Below are 19,902 nucleotides of genomic sequence, written 5' to 3'. Positions count from 1 at the left end.
ACCTTCCTTAAGCATTATAGGCTGCAGCTTCATTCTGATGCATCCTTCGGAGAGAGGGTTTTTCAGGCTGTAGTCCCTCCCTAGGTTCCGATTTATAGCATAGGGTGCCGTCATAAGTGAGGGGAAAACAACATTGCTTACTGGTAATAGTTTTTCTTGATACCCATGACGCACCCTCCAAAATTCCCTCCCTATGAAAAAAAAATATATATAATAATATATATTTTATTATTGAACAACAACCATGTTCTCAATGAACCCAAAAAACTCATTAATATCAAAGCTGAATATTTTTGGAAGTAGTTTTTAGTTTGTTTTTAGTTTTAGCTATTTTAGGTGACTATTACTGTGCATAATTATTAGGCAACTTAACAAAAAACAAATATATACTCATTTTAATTATTTATTTTTACCAGTGAAACCAATATAATATCTCAACATTCACAAATATACATTTCTGACATTCAAAAACAAAACAAAAACAAATCAGTGACCAATATAGCCACCTTTCTTTGCAAGGACACTCAAAAGCCTGCCATCCATGGATTCTGTCAGTGTTTTGATCTGTTCACCATCAACATTGCGTGCAGCAGCAACGACAGCCTCCCAGACACTGTTCAGAGAGGTGTACTGTTTTCCCTCCTTGTAAATCTCACATTTGATGATGGACCACGGGTTCTCAATGGGGTTCAGATCAGGTGAACAAGGAGGCCATGTCATTAGATTTTCTTCTTTTATACCCTTTGTTGCCAGCCACACTGTGAAGTACTTGGACGCGTGTGATGGAGCATTGTCCTGCATGAAAATCATGTTTTTCTTGAAGGATGCAGACTTCTTCCTGTACCACTGCTTGAATAAGGTGTCTTCCAGAAACTGGCAGTAGGACTGGGAGTTGAGCTTGACTCCATCCCAAAAAGGCCCCACAAGCTCATCTTTGATGATACCAGCCCAAACCAGTACTCCACCTCCACCTTGCTGGCGTCTGAGTCGGACTGGAGCTCTCTGCCCTTTACCAATCCAGCCATGGGCCCATCCATCTGGCCCATCAAGACTCACTCTCATTTCATCAGTCCATAAAACCTTAGAAAAATCAGTCTTGAGATATTTCTTGGCCCAGTCTTGACGTTTCAGCTTGTGTGTCTTGTTCAGTTGTGGTCGTCTTTCAGCCTTTCTTACCTTGGCCATGTCTCTGAGTATTGCACACCTTGTGCTTTTGGGCACTCCAGTGATGTTGCAGCTCTGAAATATGGCCAAACTGGTGGCAAGTGGCATCTTGGCAGCTGCACGCTTGACTTTTCTCAGTTCATGGGCAGTTATTTTGCGCCTTGGTTTTTCCACACGCTTCTTGCGATCCTGTTGACTATTTTGAATGAAACGCTTGATTGTTCGATGATCACGCTTCAGAAGCTTTGCAATTTTAAGAGTGCTGCATCCCTCTGCAAGATATCTCACTATTTTTGACTTTTCTGAGCCTGTCAAGTCCTTCTTTTGACCCATTTTGCCAAAGGAAAGGAAGTTGCCTAATAATTATGCACACCTGATATAGGGTGTTGATGTCATTAGACCACACCCCTGCTCATTACAGAGATGCACATCACCTAATATGCTTAATTGGTAGTAGGCTTTCGAGCCTATACAGCTTGAAGTAAGACAACATGCATAAAGAGGATGATGTGGTCAAAATACTCATTTGCCTAAGAATTATGCACTCCCTGTATATATATATATATATATATATAAAGTTGAATGTTCTTGTACATATGTACCACTGTATTTCTTCCACTGGTGCTTGGTGGGGATGTGTCCATTTTATCTTCTCAGGTTACCTGTCCAGATGGGAGTTCATGAGTCGCATAGGGTGCCGTCATAAGTATCGAGAAAAACGATTAACGGTAAGCAATGTTGTTTTCCACGAGGGTGCAATGTGTTTTGGTGTTTTTTTCACGTGCGGATACAAAGTGTTTTTCACGCAGACCCATTCACTTCTATGGGGCCAGGGCTACGTGAAAAACGCTGAATATAGAACATGCTGCGTTTCACACGTGCGAGTTTTCTGCGTGGGTGCAATGCCTGACGTGAACGCATAGTACCCGCACTGAATTCTGACCCATTCATTTCAATAGGTCTGTGTACATGATCGTTGTTTTTCACACTTCAGTTCTGCGTTGAGTGAAAAACGCAACATGCTCCATATTCTGCGTTTTTAAAGCAGCCCTGGCCCCATAGAAGTGAATAGGGCTTCTGTGAAAAACGCATTGCATCCGGAAGTAAGTGCAGATGTGTAACACATCAGAGTTGTGTTACTACACGTCTACTGTCAACACACAGCCTCCCCTTACAGGGGATAAGCTAGACTCAACCTCTCCCCAAGATGGGGTAGGTTAGACTGCCTCACACCAACTAAACTCCTCCCTCTCTAGAGAGGGCTAGAATGAAAAGCAGGTTCCATTTTAGGAAAAATAGTTCTGCCAATGTTGCCGCCATCTGCTGGTGAACCAGGCACATTACACTTAAACAGTCATTTGCAAGGAAAATAAATGTACATTGTGTAGGACATAGCAATAAATATGTAAGATGACACAGGATCAACCATAAAAGATAGTTTGGGTGTGCAAAAAGGTGGTTTATGCCACTCTGGGGTATTACACTAGTCCTGACCAACAGGGAGGCTAATGCTTTTTCCTGTAGTGTGCAAGCACGACCAGCACTGAGGTATTGCAGGGTGGTAACCCCTGGAAATGAGCAGTGTATAATGTAATTAAAAATTTAATCAAGCCAGCAAAGGAAGCAATATGGACATTCACAATGCATTAGCAAGAGCATTTTACTTTGTCTACATGATAAATGCCATTTGCTGAAGGGTTTTCATGCACACAAACATTGTTGTTTTACGGCCGGCGAATTGCGGATCCACAAAACACGTATACGGGGCGAGAGCATTTCACAGAATTGAACAGGCAGTCTATAATAGCACAGTCCTATTCTTGTCCATGTATTTTTTTGCAGAACATGCGGACATATGGACATGGAGTAATTTATGTTCTTTTGCAATCCCATTGAAGTGAATCGTCCTGCATATGGGCCACAAAAAAAAAACAGAACGGGCACAGACAAAAAATATGTTCGTGTGCATGAGCCTGAAGTGAGACAACCCTTTAACCCTTTCATGACCGGGCCTAAAAAAAGGCCTGAATGCCCAGGCAACTTTTTGTGAATTTGTGCACATGGTGGTTTAGTGACCCTAACTTTTGTTTGACTAACAAAATTATTTTAGCAATTTTTTTTTTTTACTTCATTTTTATAGGTTTAGTTTGGAGAAAAACCACTAATGCTAGTAATTATTTTTAATTATTGCTTTTTATTTCTTAAATCTTAAAACTGACACAAAAATGAATGGGTTCCCTATTTTGTGATGATCATTATAATATATAACATGTATAGGCTTGATTCTACGTGGTGACGCTTTCTGTTGGCGACTGCATTTTTTATTTTATTTTTATTTGTATTTCATTTTTATTTTTTACTTCAATTTTAATTTATTTTTGGCACATAATAAAAGACCTCTGGAGGAGGTTTCCACTGAAACTGGGGCATCCACAGGAGAAACAGTAACAAGGGAAAACAGCTTCCTGTGGGGGCATTACACACAGGCACAGGGCCGTCTTTACCAAGGGGCAAAAGGGGCAGCTGCCCTGGGCCCAGTTGCTCCTGGGGGGCCCAAGGCAGCTGCCTCTTGAGCCCTGCTAGCTACTGCCTCGGGTGTCAGGCTGTCGGCTACACAGGCATCATGATCGTACTGTGTTAATGATCTTAATTCTAGGACCTTAATGAGTTTTGATCTAGGACCTTAATGACATCATTACCATGTGACCAGTAACCTAGCAATTACTGGTCACATGGCTATGAGGTCATCACAGGTCCTACTGAATGTTGCAGAAGTTAACTGTGGAGCTTTTTTGTGTAAAGATTACATCAGAAAAAGGTGACAGGGGCTGTTATGTTAATATACTGTAAACTACTGTATAGTGGGGTGCTGTATACTGTGTGGTGGGCTGTATACTGTGTGGTGGGCTGTATATTGTTTGGTGGGCTATATATTGTGTAATGGGCTGTATATTGTGTGGTGGGCTGTATACTGTGGGGGGGGGTGGCCTGTATACTGTGTGGGGGCCTGTATACTGTGTGGTGGGCTGTATACTGTGTGGTGGGCCTATATAGTGGGGGGGAGTGCTATACTGCTGTACTGTATAGTGTGGGGGGCTGTATACTGTGGGTGCGGTATAGTGTGGAGTGCTATACTGCTGTACTGTATAGTATGGGGGGCTGTATACTGTGGGTGCGTTATAGTGTGGATTGCTATACTACTGTACTGTATAGTGTGGGGGGCTGTATCGTGTATAGTTTGGGGTGCTGTATACAGTGAGGTGTTGTATACCGTGAGGTGCTGTATACTGTGGGCTGCTATACTGCTCTACTATATACTGTAAGGTACTGTATAGTGTGGGGTGCTATACTGCATACTGTGTGGTGCTGTATACTATAGGGTGCTATACTGCATACTGTGGGGTGCTGGGGTGCACTGTAACAGTAGGGTGAGCCGAGCCCCGGTCTCCTTCCTGTAGAACGGTGCCCACTTCCAGCCCAGAACACTGCTCCTGAGCCGCTGGAGTCTTCAGAACTGGAAGTATTTACAGTCATTCACTGGACTCTACGAGATGTGTGGATTTTTTGTGTGTGTGTTGTGGTGGAGGCTGTGATTGCCTGCTAAGGTGTGGGAAGGCGGGATCCAGGGGGCCCAAGTACATTTTTGCCCAGGGTCCAATCAATATTAAAGACGGCCCTGCACAGGCAGAGCTGCTCAGGGTCGCCTTAGACCCTGCAACTCTGCTCCTGACACCCCCGGCAGTAATGTGACCATCAGGACTAACAGAGGAAGTGGCTCACCTGCTTCCCCCTCTACCCCTTCACTTCTCCTGCATGGATCTTCTGCTGGCACAGTAGAAGGCAGAAGTGGTAATAAAGCGCTCCGGTCTTCTCCTCAGGGTCCCCGCTGTGTCTGTCAGCCGGGACCCGACCTGCTCCTGCTAGATTGCAGGAGCTTTTAGCTAGGACTACATGACGACATTTGTTGTGCGACAATTTTAATAATGATAGTCTATGGTGTTGTACTGTGACATGCTGCAACAGTGACACGACAGTCACAAAAAACCCATCCAAATTGGATTTTTCTGCGACTGTCACCCTAGCCTTAACCCACTGGGATTAAAGCTCTGCCTGCACATGTACTGTATATACATGCTATCTGCACGGGGCATGTGCAGATAGGACGTATATACCCAGTGGGCAGTCGGGAAGGGGTTAACAGTTTCATAATGACGGCTAAGCAGAGTCATACTAATATTTTATGTTATAAAAATAAGCACGACTCTACTTATAGTCAAGACTAAATATGAAAAAACCTCTACCGGTTAAGCTTGGGCTACACAGTGACATGTCATGTACTGTATTTCAATGGTGTCACAATGCAACATACTGCGACAGTCACAAAAATTCCATCCACGTCGCCGTGTAGCTCTATCACCATCTCTAAAGCCAGCAATGTTCCATATACTGTAACTGGAGAAGTTATATCTGCAGAATGAAATTAATTTCTTACCTTTGAGGCTGCAAATCCACATTGATACTCAAAAAGCTTTTGAGGGAATTCAAGTTCTTCAGCAGAACACATGTTGATGTAATACACAGTGTAGCTCAGTCAGCAATTATAGGCTCTATTCTGACAAGAGGCGTGTTCCTTCAGAGATCTTAACGAGGCTCAGTATGATGATCTCAAAGCCATGAGAACATATAACATATGGAATATAGAAATAACTTGATTACTTTTTCATGAATTAAAGAGGATGTCTGCTTTATATTTTTATAATTTAGTTGTTTATAGAAAAGAACTGTAATATATAATAATATAGTTCACCTACTGCTGTGCAGTGGCCCCTTTCTGCACAGCACAATGGTATAGCCCAGGGGTCAGAAATCTTTGGCACCCCAGCTGTTGTGAAACTACAATTCCATGAATGTCCAGTTCTGAGAAAAACAGAGAAAGTATGCATGTTGGGAGTTGTGGTTTCACAACGGCTGGAGTGCCAGAGGTTGCTGACCCAAGGTTTAGCCCATGTTCAGTATAAGACCTGTGTACGACATCCATGTGCAGAGGGAACGCCAATGAACTGATAACAAGTGATGCCACCAGATGTAAGGCAGCTATGTTACAAGTCAGTGTTCAACCTTTTGAATCACTCCACTTAGATAATCTCCATAAGGAGATGTAGCATTCCATGGGCTAACTGAATAGTAGTAACCCCCTCCCCCTACACATCATGGGGGAGATTTATTAAAATCGGTGTAAAGCAAAACTGGCTTAGTTGTCCATAGTAACCAATCAGATTCCACCTTTCATTTTCCAAACGAGCTCTGGAAAATTCAAGGTGGAATCTGACTGGTTGCTGTGGGCAACTAAGTCAATTCTACTTTACACCAGTTTTGATAAATCTACCCTCATGTCTTCCATGGTATTCGGTTAGCTGCAGGGTGCATCCATGAGCTAAATAAATAGAAATAATAGAGAAATAAGTATTATTATAGATAATAGAACTTGGTGCTCCAGACAATAACATAATTGAATCAATATACATATTTAATATACAACTAAAGGATCGAAGTATCATTGAAAAAAAAAAAAAACTGGGGGCGGAGCTAGCGCCTGAGCCGGATGGCTGTGCGATGTGAAGCTCTGCTGAGAATGATTCCCTCATAAGCACAGATCTTCAGCTAATTAAGCCCAAAATGGTTAAAATCGGAGGTCCAAGGTCTGCTGACACTCAGGAACCAACCCGATCAACATCTCAAGCCGGCGATATAGAGAAATTTATAAAGAAAGCCGCACAGACATATGTGGCCAGAGACTCCAAAATGGCGCCGGAACCACCTCGCACACCGAAAAATAAGCAGCAAGCTGGAAACGCCGCTGAGAAGGTGAGAGAGGAGTCTCCTGGAGCCGATATACTCATGCTCTCTAGATCTTTTCTAAAAGAAGCATTATCGGAGGCCCTGGAGCCACTTAAATCTGACCTTAACTCCATCATGGAGGATATGAAGCACATTGGAAGAAGAGTAGAAGCGCTGGAGGGATGAAAACCCAATTTCTATATACCAGGACTTAGCCCAATCCACACTGAAAAAACATAAATCCCTGAAACTACAACTGACCAAATTCATCCTCACCCATAACTTTTTCTCTTTTGACAAGGAGATATATTTACAGTGTACTGGGACCGCCATGGGCTGTAGAATGGCACCGCAATATGCAAATCTGTTCATGGCAAAACTGGAAAATGACTTTTTGGTATCCTGTCTCAAAAAACCCTTGGCCTACTTCCGTTTCATTGATGACATCCTAATAATCTGGACCGACTCTGAACATGAACTGATAAAATTTCATGAACAATTCAACAAATTCCATCCCACCATAAACCTGACCCTCAACTATTCCCACACAGAAGTCAGCTTTCTGGACACCACCATAAAACTTCAAGACAGCTCAATACAGACATCCCTGTATCGTAAACCTATTGATCGGCCTACATACCTCAAATGGGACAGCTTCCACCCCAAACATATTAAAAAGTCCATCATCTATAGTCAAGCCGTCAGATATAACCGAATCTGCTCCAGCCCATTAGACAGGGATGAGCATTTACAATATCTGAAAAGGACATTTTTACACCAGGGCTACCATCCTGCTTCAATTGAAGATCAGATCACAAGAGCCACCAAGATCCCCAGAAGTCAACTTCTCTAATACAATGAAAAGAAACAGAACCAGCGCATACCTCTGGTTGTGACCTACAACCCACAACTAGAGGTACTGAGGAAAACTGCCAAAAAATTACATCATGTCCTACGTAAGGATGAACGACTAAAAACAATCTTCCCAGACCCCCCCTTACTAGCTTACCGACAACCTCCAAATCTAAGGAACATTTTGATCAGATCAAGTTCATGGCCAGGAACCACAGAAAAAGGAACCCATCCCTGTAATATAAGCAGATGCAAAACCTGTTCCCATATAATGACAACAGATAAGATCCGGATCCCCAACATACAGCAGGAATATAGGATCCCTGGGACATTCACATGTTCTACATCTAATGTTGTTTATCTGATTCTCTGCACTAAATGTCCTGTTAGAGGCCTCTACGTTGGAGAAACAGGACAGAGACTTAATGCAAGGATGAGGTCCCACCGCCACACAATTAAAGAGAAGAAGCTACACTTTCCTGTGGCTAAGCATTTCTGTAGCCCAGGACACAATGTAGAACATATGAAAGTTCTCATATTAAAAGGTAACTTCAAATCCCAAAAAGCTAGAAGAATTTGGGAATACAAATTTATAACACTGCTTGACACTTTGAATACTGGACTGAATTTGTCCCCGGGATTTATGACACACTACAAGATCTAAAGAGTCTTCTGAAGACATAGTCGGGGCACCAGGTCTCTGAGATAACATCAATTTAGAGACCATAAAACTTTCACACCCCTTATCTATAAGATAATTAAGGACTCATTCTCAAGATCTTTAACCTGCTCACGACCGCCGTACGCAGGATTGCGTCTTCTCGGCGGTCGTGCTCTTCTGGGTGGATGCGCCGGTGCGTCCTCTCGCGAGACGCGAGATTTCCGGGGAAGCCGGCCCGCGCATGCGCATCGCGGGCCGGCAAAATTCAAAGAACAAGTTCGTCATCAACCTGCCAGCCACGATCATTGGCTGGCAGGTTGATGATTTTCAAAAAAACAAATCAGCAGCCAGATAACCCATCATATTAGTAAATATGATGTGGTTATATGGCTGCTGTGCTCCTCTGCTCCTTCTTTTGGTCGGTTGGTTCCAGCAGAGGAGCAGAGGAGCACACATCACTGTGAGTACCCACCAACACCACACTTAGCCCCCAGATCACCTCCCAGCACCCAATTAACCCTTTGATCACCCCTTCTTGCCCCTGTCAATCACTAGTTAAAAGGAAAAAAGTGATCAGTGCAAACTGTCACTTTTTTTTTTCCACTGGTATTGATCGTTAGGTTTTAGGTATAGTTTAGGCCCCTTGGTTAGGTAGTTTAGCGATCAGTTAGCGCCCAGCCCACCGCACTGCAGTCCGTTATTCGCTGATTAGCGTATCGCTAATCAGCATTTGTACTTTTATAGTATCTGAAAGTGATCAAAACTAGAGTTGAGCGGACACCTGGATGTTCGGGTTCGAGAAGTTCGGCCGAACTTCCCGAAAATGTTCGGGTTCGGGATCCGAACCCGATCCGAACTTCGTCCTGAACCCGAACCCCATTGAAGTCAATGGGGACCCGAACTTTTCGGCACTAAAAAGGCTGTAAAACAGCCCAGGAAAGGGCTAGAGGGCTGCAAAAGGCAGCAACATGTAGGTAAACCCCCTGCAAACAAATTTGGATAGGGAAATTAATTAAAATAAAAATTAAATAAATAAAAATTAACCAAAATCAATAGGACAGAGGTCCCATAGCAGAGAATCTGGCTTCACGTCACCCACCACTGGAACAGTCCATTCTCAGATATTTAGGCCCCGGCACCCAGGCAGAGGAGAGAGGTCCCGTAACAGAGAATCTGTCTTCATGTCAGCAGAGAATCAGTCTGCATGTCATAGCAGAGAATCAGGCTTCACGTCAGCCACCACTGCAACAGTCCATTGTCATAAATTTAGGCCCAGCACCCAGGCAGAGGAGAGAGGTCCCGTAACAGACAATCTGGCTTCATGTCAGCAGAGAATTAATCTGCATGTCATAGCAGAGAATCAGGCTTCACGTCAGCCACCACTGCAACAGTCCATTGTCATAAATTTAGGCCCAGCACCCAGGCAGAGGAGAGAGGTCCCGTAACAGACAATCTGGCTTCATGTCAGCAGAGAATCAGTCTTCATGTCAGCAGAGAATCAGTCTTCATGTCATAGCAGAGAATCAGGCTTCACGTCACCCACCACTGTAAGAGTCCATTTTCATGAATTTAGGCCCAGCACCCAGGCAGAGGAGAGAGGTCCCGTAACAGACAATCTGGCTTCATGTCAGCAGAGAATCAGTCTTCATATCATAGCAGAGAATCAGGCTTCACGTCACCCACCACTGCAACAGTCCATTGGCATATATTTAGGCCCAGCACCCAGGCAGAGGAGAGAGGTCCCGTAACAGACAATCTGGCTTCATGTCAGCAGAGAATCAGTCTGCATGTCATAGCAGAAAATCAGGCTTCACGTCAGCCACCACTGCAACAGTCCATTGGCATATATTTAGGCCCAGCACACAGGCAGACGAGAGAGGTCCCGTAACAGAGGATCTGGCTTCATGTCAGCAGAGAATTACTCTGCATGTCATAGCAGAGAATCAGGCTTCACGTCACCCAACATTGGAACAGTCCATTGGCATATATTTAGGCCCCGGCACCCAGACAGAGGAGAGGTTCATTCAACTTTGGGTAGCCTCGCAATATAATGGTAAAATGAAAATAAAAATAGGATTGAATGAGGAAGTGCCCTGGAGTCCAATAATATATGGTTAAGGGGAGGTAGTTAATGTCTAATCTGGACAAGGGACGGACAGGTCCTGTGGGATCCATGCCTCGTTCATTTTTATGAACGTCAGCTTGTCCACATTGGCTGTAGACAGGCGGCTGCGTTTGTCTGTAATGACGCCCCCTGCCGTGCTGAATACACGTTCAGACAAAACGCTGGCTGCCGGGCAGGCCAGCACCTCCAAGGCATAAAAGGCTAGCTCTGGCCACGTGGACAATTTAGAGACCCAGAAGTTGAATGGGGCCGAACCATCAGTCAGTACGTGGAGGGGTGTGCACACGTACTGTTCCACCATGTTAGTGAAATGTTGCCTCCTGCTAACACGTTGCGTATCAGGTGGTGGTGCAGTTAGCTGTGGCGTGTTGACAAAAGTTTTCCACATCTCTGCCATGCTAACCCTGCCCTCAGAGGAGCTGGCCGTGACACAGCTGCCTTGGCGACCTCTTGCTCCTCCTCTGCCTTGGCCTTGGGCATCCACTTGTTCCCCTGTGACATTTGGGAATGCTCTCAGTAGCGCGTCTACCAACGTGCGCTTGTACTCGCGCATCTTCCTATCACGCTCCAGTGCAGGAAGTAAGGTGGGCACATTGTCTTTGTAGCGTGGATCCAGCAGGGTGGCAACCCAGTAGTCCACACAGGTTAAAATGTGGGCAACTCTGCTGTCGTTGCGCAGGCACTGCAGCATGTAGTCACTCATGTGTGCCAGGCTGCCCAGGGGTAAGGACAAGCTGTCCTCTGTGGGAGGCGTATCGTCATCGTCCTGCCTTTCCCCCCAGCCACGCACCAGTGATGGACCCGAGCTGCGTTGGGTGCCACCCCGCTGTGACCATGCTTCATCCTCATCCTCCTCCTCCTCATCCTCGTCCTCCTCATCCTCCAGTAGTGGGCCCTGGCTGGCCACATTTGTACCTGGCCTCTGCTGTTGCCAAAAACCTCCCTCTGAGTCACTTCGAAGAGACTGGCCTGAAAGTGCTAAAAATGACCCCTCTTCCTCCTCCGCCTCCTGGGCAACCTCCTCTTCCATCATCGCCCTAAGTGTTTTCTCAAGGAGACATAGAAGTGGTATTGTAACGCTGATAACGGCGTCATCGCCACTGGCCATGTTGGTGGAGTACTCGAAACAGCGCAACAGGGCACACAGGTCTCGCATGGAGGCCCAGTCATTGGTGGTGAAGTGGTGCTGTTCTGTAGTGCGACTGACCCGTGCGTGCTGCAGCTGAAACTCCACTATGGCCTGCTGCTGCTCGCACAGTCTGTCCAGCATGTGCAAGGTGGAGTTCCACCTGGTGGGCACGTCGCATATGAGGCGGTGAGCGGGAAGGCCGAAGTTACGCTGTAGCGCAGACAGGCGAGCAGCAGCAGGATGTGAACGCCGGAAGTGCGAACAGACGGCCCGCACTTTATGCAGCAGCTCTGACATGTCGGGGTAGTTGTGAATGAACTTCTACACCACCAAATTCAGCACATGCGCCAAGCAAGGGATGTGCGTCAAATTGGCTAGTCCCAGAGCTGCAACGAGATTTCGCCCATTATCACACACCACCAGGCCGGGTATGAGGCTCACCGGCAGCAACCACTCGTCGGTCTGTTGTTCTATACCCCGCCACAACTCCTGTGCGGTGTGGGGCCTGTCCCCCAAACATATGAGTTTCAGAATGGCCTGCTGACGTTTACCCCGGGCTGTGCTGAAGTTGGTGGTGAAGGTGTGTGGCTGACTGGATGAGCAAGTGGAAGAAGAGGAGGAGGAAGCCGAGAAGGAGGAGGTGGCAACAGGAGGCAAAGAATGTTGCCCTGCGATCCTTGGCGGCGGAAGGACGTGCGCTAAACAGCTCTCCGCCTGGGGCCCAGCTGCCACTACATTTACCCAGTGTGCAGTTAGGGAGATATAGCGTCCCTGGCCGTGCTTACTAGTCCACGTATCTGTGGTTAGGTGGACCTTGCTACAGATGGCGTTGCGCAGTGCACACTTGATTTTATCGGATACTTGGTTGTGCAGGGATGGCACGGCTCTCTTGGAGAAGTAGTGGCGGCTGGGAACAACATACTGTGGGACAGCAAGCGACATGAGCTGTTTGAAGCTGTCTGTGTCCACCAGCCTAAATGACAGCATTTCATAGGCCAGTAGTTTAGAAATGCTGGCATTCAGGGCCAGGGATCGAGGGTGGCTAGGTGGGAATTTACGCTTTCTCTCAAATGTTTGTGAGATGGAGAGCTGAACGCTGCCGTGTGACATGGTTGAGACGCTTGGTGACGGAGGTGGTGGTGGTGTTGGTGGTACATCCCCTGTTTGCTGGGCGGCAGGTGCCAACGTTCCTCCAGAGGCGGAGGAAGAGGCCGAGGCGGCAGCAGCAGAAGAGGCCGAGGCGGCAGCAGCAGAAGAGGTAGCAGGGGGAGCCTGAGTGACTTCCTTGGTTTTAAGGTGTTTACTCCACTGCAGTTCATGCTTTGCATGCAGGTGCCTGGTCATGCAGGTTGTGCTCAGGTTCAGAACGTTAATGCCTCGCTTCAGGCTCTGATGGCACAGCGTGCAAACCACTCGGGTCTTGTCGTCAGCACATTGTTTGAAGAAGTGCCATGCCAGGAAACTCCTTGAAGCTGCCTTTGGAGTGCTCGGTCCCAGATGGCCGCGGTCAGTAGCAGGCGGAGTCTCTTGGCGGCGGGTGTTCTGCTTTTGCCCACTGCTCCCTCTTTTGCTACGCTGTTGGCTCGGTCTCACCACTGCCTCTTCCTCCGAACTGTGAAAGTCAGTGGCACGACCTTCATTCCATGTGGGGTCTAGGACCTCATCGTCCCCTGCATCGTCTTCCACCCAGTCTTGATCCCTGACCTCCTGTTCAGTCTGCACACTGCAGAAAGACGCAGCAGTTGGCACCTGTGTTTCGTCATCATCAGAGACATGCTGAGGTGGTATTCCCATGTCCTCATCATCAGGAAACATAAGTGGTTGTGCGTCAGTGCAGTCTATGTCTTCCACCGCTGGGGAAGGGCTAGGTGGATGCCCTTGGGAAACCCTGCCAGCAGAGTCTTCAAACAGCATAAGAGACTGCTGCATAACTTGAGGCTGAGACAGTTTCCCTTGTATGCATGGGGGTGATGTGACAGACTGATGGGGTTGGTTTTCAGGCGCCATCTGTGCGCTTTCTGCAGAAGACTGGGTGGGAGATAATGTGAACGTGCTGGATCCACTGTCGGCCACCCAATTGACTAATGCCTGTACCTGCTCAGGCCTTACCATCCTTAGAACGGCATTGGGCCCCACCATATATCGCTGTAAATTCTGGCGGCTACTGGGACCTGAGGTAGTTGGTACACTAGGACGTGTGGATGTGGCAGAACGGCCACGTCCTCTCCCAGCACCAGAGGGTCCACTAACACCACCACGACCATGTCCACGTCCGCGTCCCTTACTAGGTGTTTTCCTCATTGTTATGGTTCACCACAACAACAAAAATATTATTTGGCCCAATGTATTGTATTCAAATTCAGCTGAATATAAATTTGAGGCCTAGTATTTAGGCGCTGGGTGACCGGTATGGATTTACTGACAGAATTAGACTTGGAAATGCACAGTAGCGTGTGTGTTAAGTTATTCTGAACCCTATGTGCACCTTGAATATTATATACCCTTTTAGGGATAGATTTCAAATAGCTCTGATATAGCAGAAACCACTAAATTATGAAATTGCTAAATTGGGAATTGTATTTCAACCCAGAACAAAAAATGTGCTTTGACGGACACTAAATAACTTTCCCAGCCACAATAGTACAGCGGTAACGACAGATTTAGCAGGATATAAATTTGAGGCCTAGTATTTAGGCGCTGGGTGACCGGTATGGATTTACTGACAGAATTAGACTTGGAAATGCACAGTAGCGTGTGTGTGAAGTTATTCTGAACGACCCTATGTGCACCTTGAATATTATATACCCTTTTAGGGATAGATTTCAAATAGCTCTGATATAGCAGAAACCACTAAATTATGAAATTGCTAAATTGGGAATTGTATTTCAACCCAGAACAAAAAATGTGCTTTGACGGACACTAAATAACTTGCCCATCTACAACAGGACAGCGGTAACGACAGATTTAGCGGGATATAAATTTGAGGCCTAGTATTTAGGCGCTGGGTGACCGGTATGGATTTAGTGACAGAATTAGACTTGGAAATGCACAGTAGCGTGTGTGTGAAGTTATTCTAAATGACCCTATGTGCACCTTGAATATTATATACCCTTTTAGGGATAGATTTCAAATAGCTCTGATATAGCAGAAACCACTAAATTATGAAATTGCTAAATTGGGAATTGTATTTCAACCCTGAACAAAAAATGTGCTTTGACGGACACTAAATAACTTGCCCAGCCACAACAGTACAGCGGTAACGACAGATTTAGCGGGATATAAATTTGAGGCCTAGTATTTAGGCGCTGGGTGACTGGTATGGATTTAGTGACAGAATTAGACTGGGATATGGCCAAAAAATAACCACACTATTGCTGGTTAAATCCACTTGGTGTGACAGCTTGACCAACCACACTACTGAGGGTTAAATGCACTTGGTGACGGGCGCTGCTTGCCCCTGATGTAGTATATGGCCAAAAAATTAACAGACTATTGCTGGTTAAATGCACTTGGTGTGACAGCTTCACCCTGATGTAGGCTTTAGCCAAAAAACAACCACACCATTGAGGGTTAAATGCACTTGGTGACAGGCGCAGCTTGCCCCTGATGTAGTATATGGCCAAAAAATGAACAGACTATTGCTGGTTAAATGCACTTGGTGTGACAGCTTGACCAACCACACTACTGAGGGTTAAATGCACTTGGTGACGGGCGCAGCTTGCCCCTGATGTAGTATATGGCCAAAAAATGAACAGACTATTGCTGGTTAAATGCACTTGGTGTGACAGCTTGACCAACCACACTACTGAGGGTTAAATGCACTTGGTGATGGGCGCAGCTTGCCCCTGATTTAGTATATGGCCAAAAAATTAACAGACTATTGCTGGTTAAATGCACTTGGTGTGACAGCTTCACCCTGATGTAGGCTTTAGCCAAAAAACAACCACACCATTGAGGGTTAAATGCACTTGGTGACAGGCGCAGCTTGCCCCTGATGTAGTATATGGCCAAAAAATAAACAGACTATTGCTGGTTAAATGCACTTGGTGTGACAGCTTCACCCTGATGTAGGCTTTAGCCAAAAAACAACCACACCATTGAGGGTTAAATGCACTTGGTCGCAGCTTGGATGCACTTGGTCGCAGCACCGCACAAGACACAAAATGGCCGCCGATCACCCCAGAAAAAAGTGACTGACAAACGGTCTGGGCAGCCTAAAAACAGTGAGCAATTGAATTTCAGCAGCTCAATGACCCACAGCTGCAGATCGATCGATTAATCAATTCCTTTGGAGGAGTTAATCTGCCTTATCTCGCCCTACTGTCGCAGCCGCAACCTCTCCCTACGCTAATCAGAGCAGAGTGACGGGCGGCGCTATGTGACTCCAGCTTAAATAGAGGCTGGGTCACATGGTGCTCTGGCCAATCACAGCCATGCCAATAGTAGGCATGGCTGTGACGGCCTCTTGGGGCAAGTAGTATGACGCTTGTTGATTGGCTGCTTTGCAGCCTTTCAAAAAGCGCCAAGAAAGCGTCACAAAAGCGCCAAGAAAGCGACGAACACCGAACCCGAACCCAGACTTTTACGAAAATGTCCGGGTTCGGGTCCGTGTCACGGACACCCCAAAATTCGGTACGAACCCGAACTATACAGTTCGAGTTCGCTCATCCCTAGTGGCAACAAATGTGCGCCTTGCCTTCCATTCACTTCTGGGCCTCATTCTTAAATGAGAAATAGGCCCCAGGGGTGGGACCTGAACCTATAAGAAAATTATCGCATAGCTTATTGATATACTGTCCCAGATGGGAATAACATTGCTAGATGCTTGGTAACACCTTTAAGTTGCGCTGAACATTAAAAACAAGCATTCATGAAAATGTGTTGTGCTTTTTCATAAGTTTAAACAGTTATATCTACTTATTTTAGTTATAATGGGTATTCATTGCCTTTAAGAACAATGTTAATTTATATTCACTGTTTTGTATGAAGTTTCATGTAGGCCAAAGTAAGTCCATGAGAAGATTACTGTGCCGTTCAAAAGCTACTGTTATTGTAACAACATATTATACATTTAGAAAGTTAGAAGATACACCGCACCTGCAGATTCTGAGGCATCATAGTTTTTCCTATCTGAACATGAATTCCACAGTGTGAGAATGGTCTAGATGTTCCTCAAAGTATATATTCATGTATCAAAGTTTGTCCCTCAGCCCTGAGACAAGGTTTCAGATGTCAGAGGTGTGAAGTATTGAAAATATCAGGCATGTATGAGTTAACCCTTAATGGTATGATGCCTTTTGCTTATACAACAGTGCCACCTAGATATAAGCGGTTAATACTACATCAGTAGCAAAATTGCATTCTGGGTAGTATTATGACGCCATGCTCCTTATCCATGTACACACCCCTCCAACAATGATTGGAAAGTTCCAAACTCGGAGGGCGTGTTCATCTGATAAGTTTTGGGTTAAGAAACCAGTTACCAAAATAAAATAAAAAAAGGGGAGAAAAAGAAAGAAAGAGAAAACAAACATTTTGGATTATAGATCTCTGGAGAATCATTTGGATTATTGGGAAAAACTCTTGAGAGCTGGCTGCCCCAAGACTCTGCACATCACTTGACCATTGGGTAGTGTATATTTTGTTTTTATGTAGTATTGATCTAAATTAATTGGCTTGATACTTAGCCAGATACCCGCTCACTTGCGGACGTGTAACGTTAGTTGCTACATCAGTGTTTTCTCTGATTTCAGTTACGATGCATATAACTGAAAAAAGGGGATAATATTGGAGAACTCTTTGTTGGGAATCTTTATATTCCTTAGTTTGATATCAAGCCAATAATGTATACGTTTTGTTGCAATACTACCATTATCTGAAAGATTGGTCATCATTTTTGGGCGGAGCAAGGGCTCGTATCTGTCATCTTCTTGATTGAGTTTTCCGCATAATCCATTGATTGTATATTTTTTACAAAATTTAAAGCTGTATTGCATAATATTCTTGTGTTGGTTGAGTAGTGTTTTGTTGGTATCATATAGTGGTGAATTCTGGGTACTGCATATCATTGTATATTATTGAAATTTATGTTGATTCATTTTCGTTTGTATTTTAACCTATTGTATAATAAACCATTTATATTTTTGCATAGACGCTTGTACCCTGTTTTACTGATTGCACAAAATAATCAGGTTCTCGATTGAACTCTTTATATTTATATAAAGCATTTGCTTTATATACCCGACAAATGTTAATTTCAGATAATCAGCCTGATAATCATCCTATGTAAAAGGACCTTTAGTCACTACAGTCCATTCCAGGTCCAAGACTAGTGCAACTGCAGAGCTTGAACCTCCCAGTCCTAACAGACCTGCCCTGCCGGTTACAATAACATGCTGCTGGTCTGCTTATGTTTGGATGGTGGTTAGACAAAATGCTGAAAGTTCTGGACATGAATAACCAAGTATCATTTTTAGGCATTGTTTGTTTTTGAGAATCCAATGAAAGGCTTGGTGTTAAAGGGGTTTTACACTCTTCCTCCATCTGGTCAAATAAAACTATAGGATGTCCATTTGGCTGGATTCTGGAGCCAATTTAAAATGAAATATCGTTCTCAAGCCCAATGCAACTGGATACAAGTGTTTGAAAGCTGTTATGGACTCTTTATTGTTAATATGTGAATGACTCCTCATCTGTATGTTGTGGATGTAACTGATAAGAATAGTTGTTGCCTTTTTTTATTTATTCTGCTGCCACATTTTTTTCAATACTGGGCAAGAGCTTTTGCAACGTGCTGCCCCCTATGGCCGATCGTGTCCCAGGTCTATAGGAATGCCAAGTGGTGTGGTGCGGCCCTTAATAATCTCTGTGTGTCATGGTGCTCCTACCTGGATACCGTCGCTTCCCAGGGTTAGGCTATAAAACAATAAAGGGGAAAAGTTAAGGTAGGAGATGGAGAATAAATATTGACTCCAGATCTTGATAAAGTTCAACAGCTTTACTTGGGTAAACTTGCATCCAAACAATATTCAGGCTCTCTCTTGGTTCCAGCAGGCTTTGGCATAAACTGGCAGGCAAACCTGATAACTCTGCTTTCTCTCTCAGCTGGGCTAAACTTGGCTTGGGTCTGGTTACTGGACTTTCGGTCGGTTCTGGTATCCCTGGATTGGAGTGCCTTTGGCTGTTGTCCTCCTCCTGGTACTCAGTAAGTAAATTAGCGAGAAGTCCTGGTGCTCTACTAGCTACGTCCCTTTAGTGGCTCCTAATCCAGCCGAAGAACACTTTCCTTTGGATGCTATATCTTTCCTGTCTTCTCAGCTCCAATATGGAGTCTAAACTGGAATAATCTAGAACTGTAACCCCTCCCTTCTAGAAGGAAGCAGGACTGGTCCAAAGGGGACCTCTGCCCAAAGGGGGGAGAATGGAATGGTGAGTTCCATCCTATCTAAGCATCTCTCTCTGTCATATACGCTGCCACCTGCTGATGAACCAGGCATGTTACATGTACACAACAGTTGCATAACAATAATATCAATGCACAATGGTGAAGGACCTGTTAACCATTACAGACAGTGGCAGAGTGTAGAAATGGAAATACCACTCTGGGGTTTTACACTTTAATTTTGGTGTCTTGTGATTTTTGGGCATCATGTTGAGAGCCTGACATGGGAGTATGATCTCTATAAAGTGATAGCATGTAAAAGAAGATTCAGCTGTACATGATTCTTAGTTGTCCTAAAAAAAGTGAACAGTAGCTTGGTAACCCTGCTTCAGAGACTGAGCTACGTAGCCAAGGAGTCATCATACAGCTGTAAACATCTGACAGATCACATACAGCAGGTAGAGGGGTAAGACCTGGTAGTAGTCTAGCAGGATAGTTGTTAAATTGCTTGGAGTTAAGGTTTGTCAACAGAAGAGTTTAACTGTCAGAGGCTTGGCATTAGATGGGTTGACTATTTGAGACAGGTTTGGCAGCAGAGGGTTTTTTCCAGAAACAGCCACATCTGTCCTCAAGTTGTTTGGTATGGCAGCTCACATTCATTCCCTTCAATGGAGCAAAGCTGTAATAGTATTGTTTATGGAAGAAAGAAGCATTTTCTTTCATAGATATTGATAATCTTCATACGGAACATA

The 19,902-nt window shown here is 45.0% G+C and overlaps 1 protein-coding gene across 4 annotated transcripts in view; it reads right to left on the bottom strand.

The window, feature by feature from the left end:
- The window catches only part of LOC122932660 (acetylserotonin O-methyltransferase-like), a 196,467-nt gene that overhangs the window by 163,472 nt on the left and 13,093 nt on the right, over positions 1-19,902 (bottom strand). The window contains exon 1 of one of the 4 annotated variants that reach the window (XM_044287201.1): positions 5,657-5,969. The exons of 2 other annotated variants lie outside the window; for them this stretch is intronic. In XM_044287201.1, the coding sequence (XP_044143136.1) occupies positions 5,657-5,728 (72 nt within the window). In that variant the 5' untranslated portion in view covers positions 5,729-5,969. Of the gene's footprint in view, positions 1-5,656; positions 5,970-19,902 lie in introns of those variants that run through there. One more of the 4 variants, XM_044287200.1, reaches the window with a different exon arrangement.

This window comes from Bufo gargarizans, chromosome 3 (genome assembly GCF_014858855.1).
Source record: "Bufo gargarizans isolate SCDJY-AF-19 chromosome 3, ASM1485885v1, whole genome shotgun sequence".
NCBI classification, from domain to species: Eukaryota; Metazoa; Chordata; class Amphibia; order Anura; family Bufonidae; genus Bufo; species Bufo gargarizans.
Note: the sequence above shows the minus strand (reverse complement) of the source record. Positions and strands in the feature narration are given on the sequence as shown.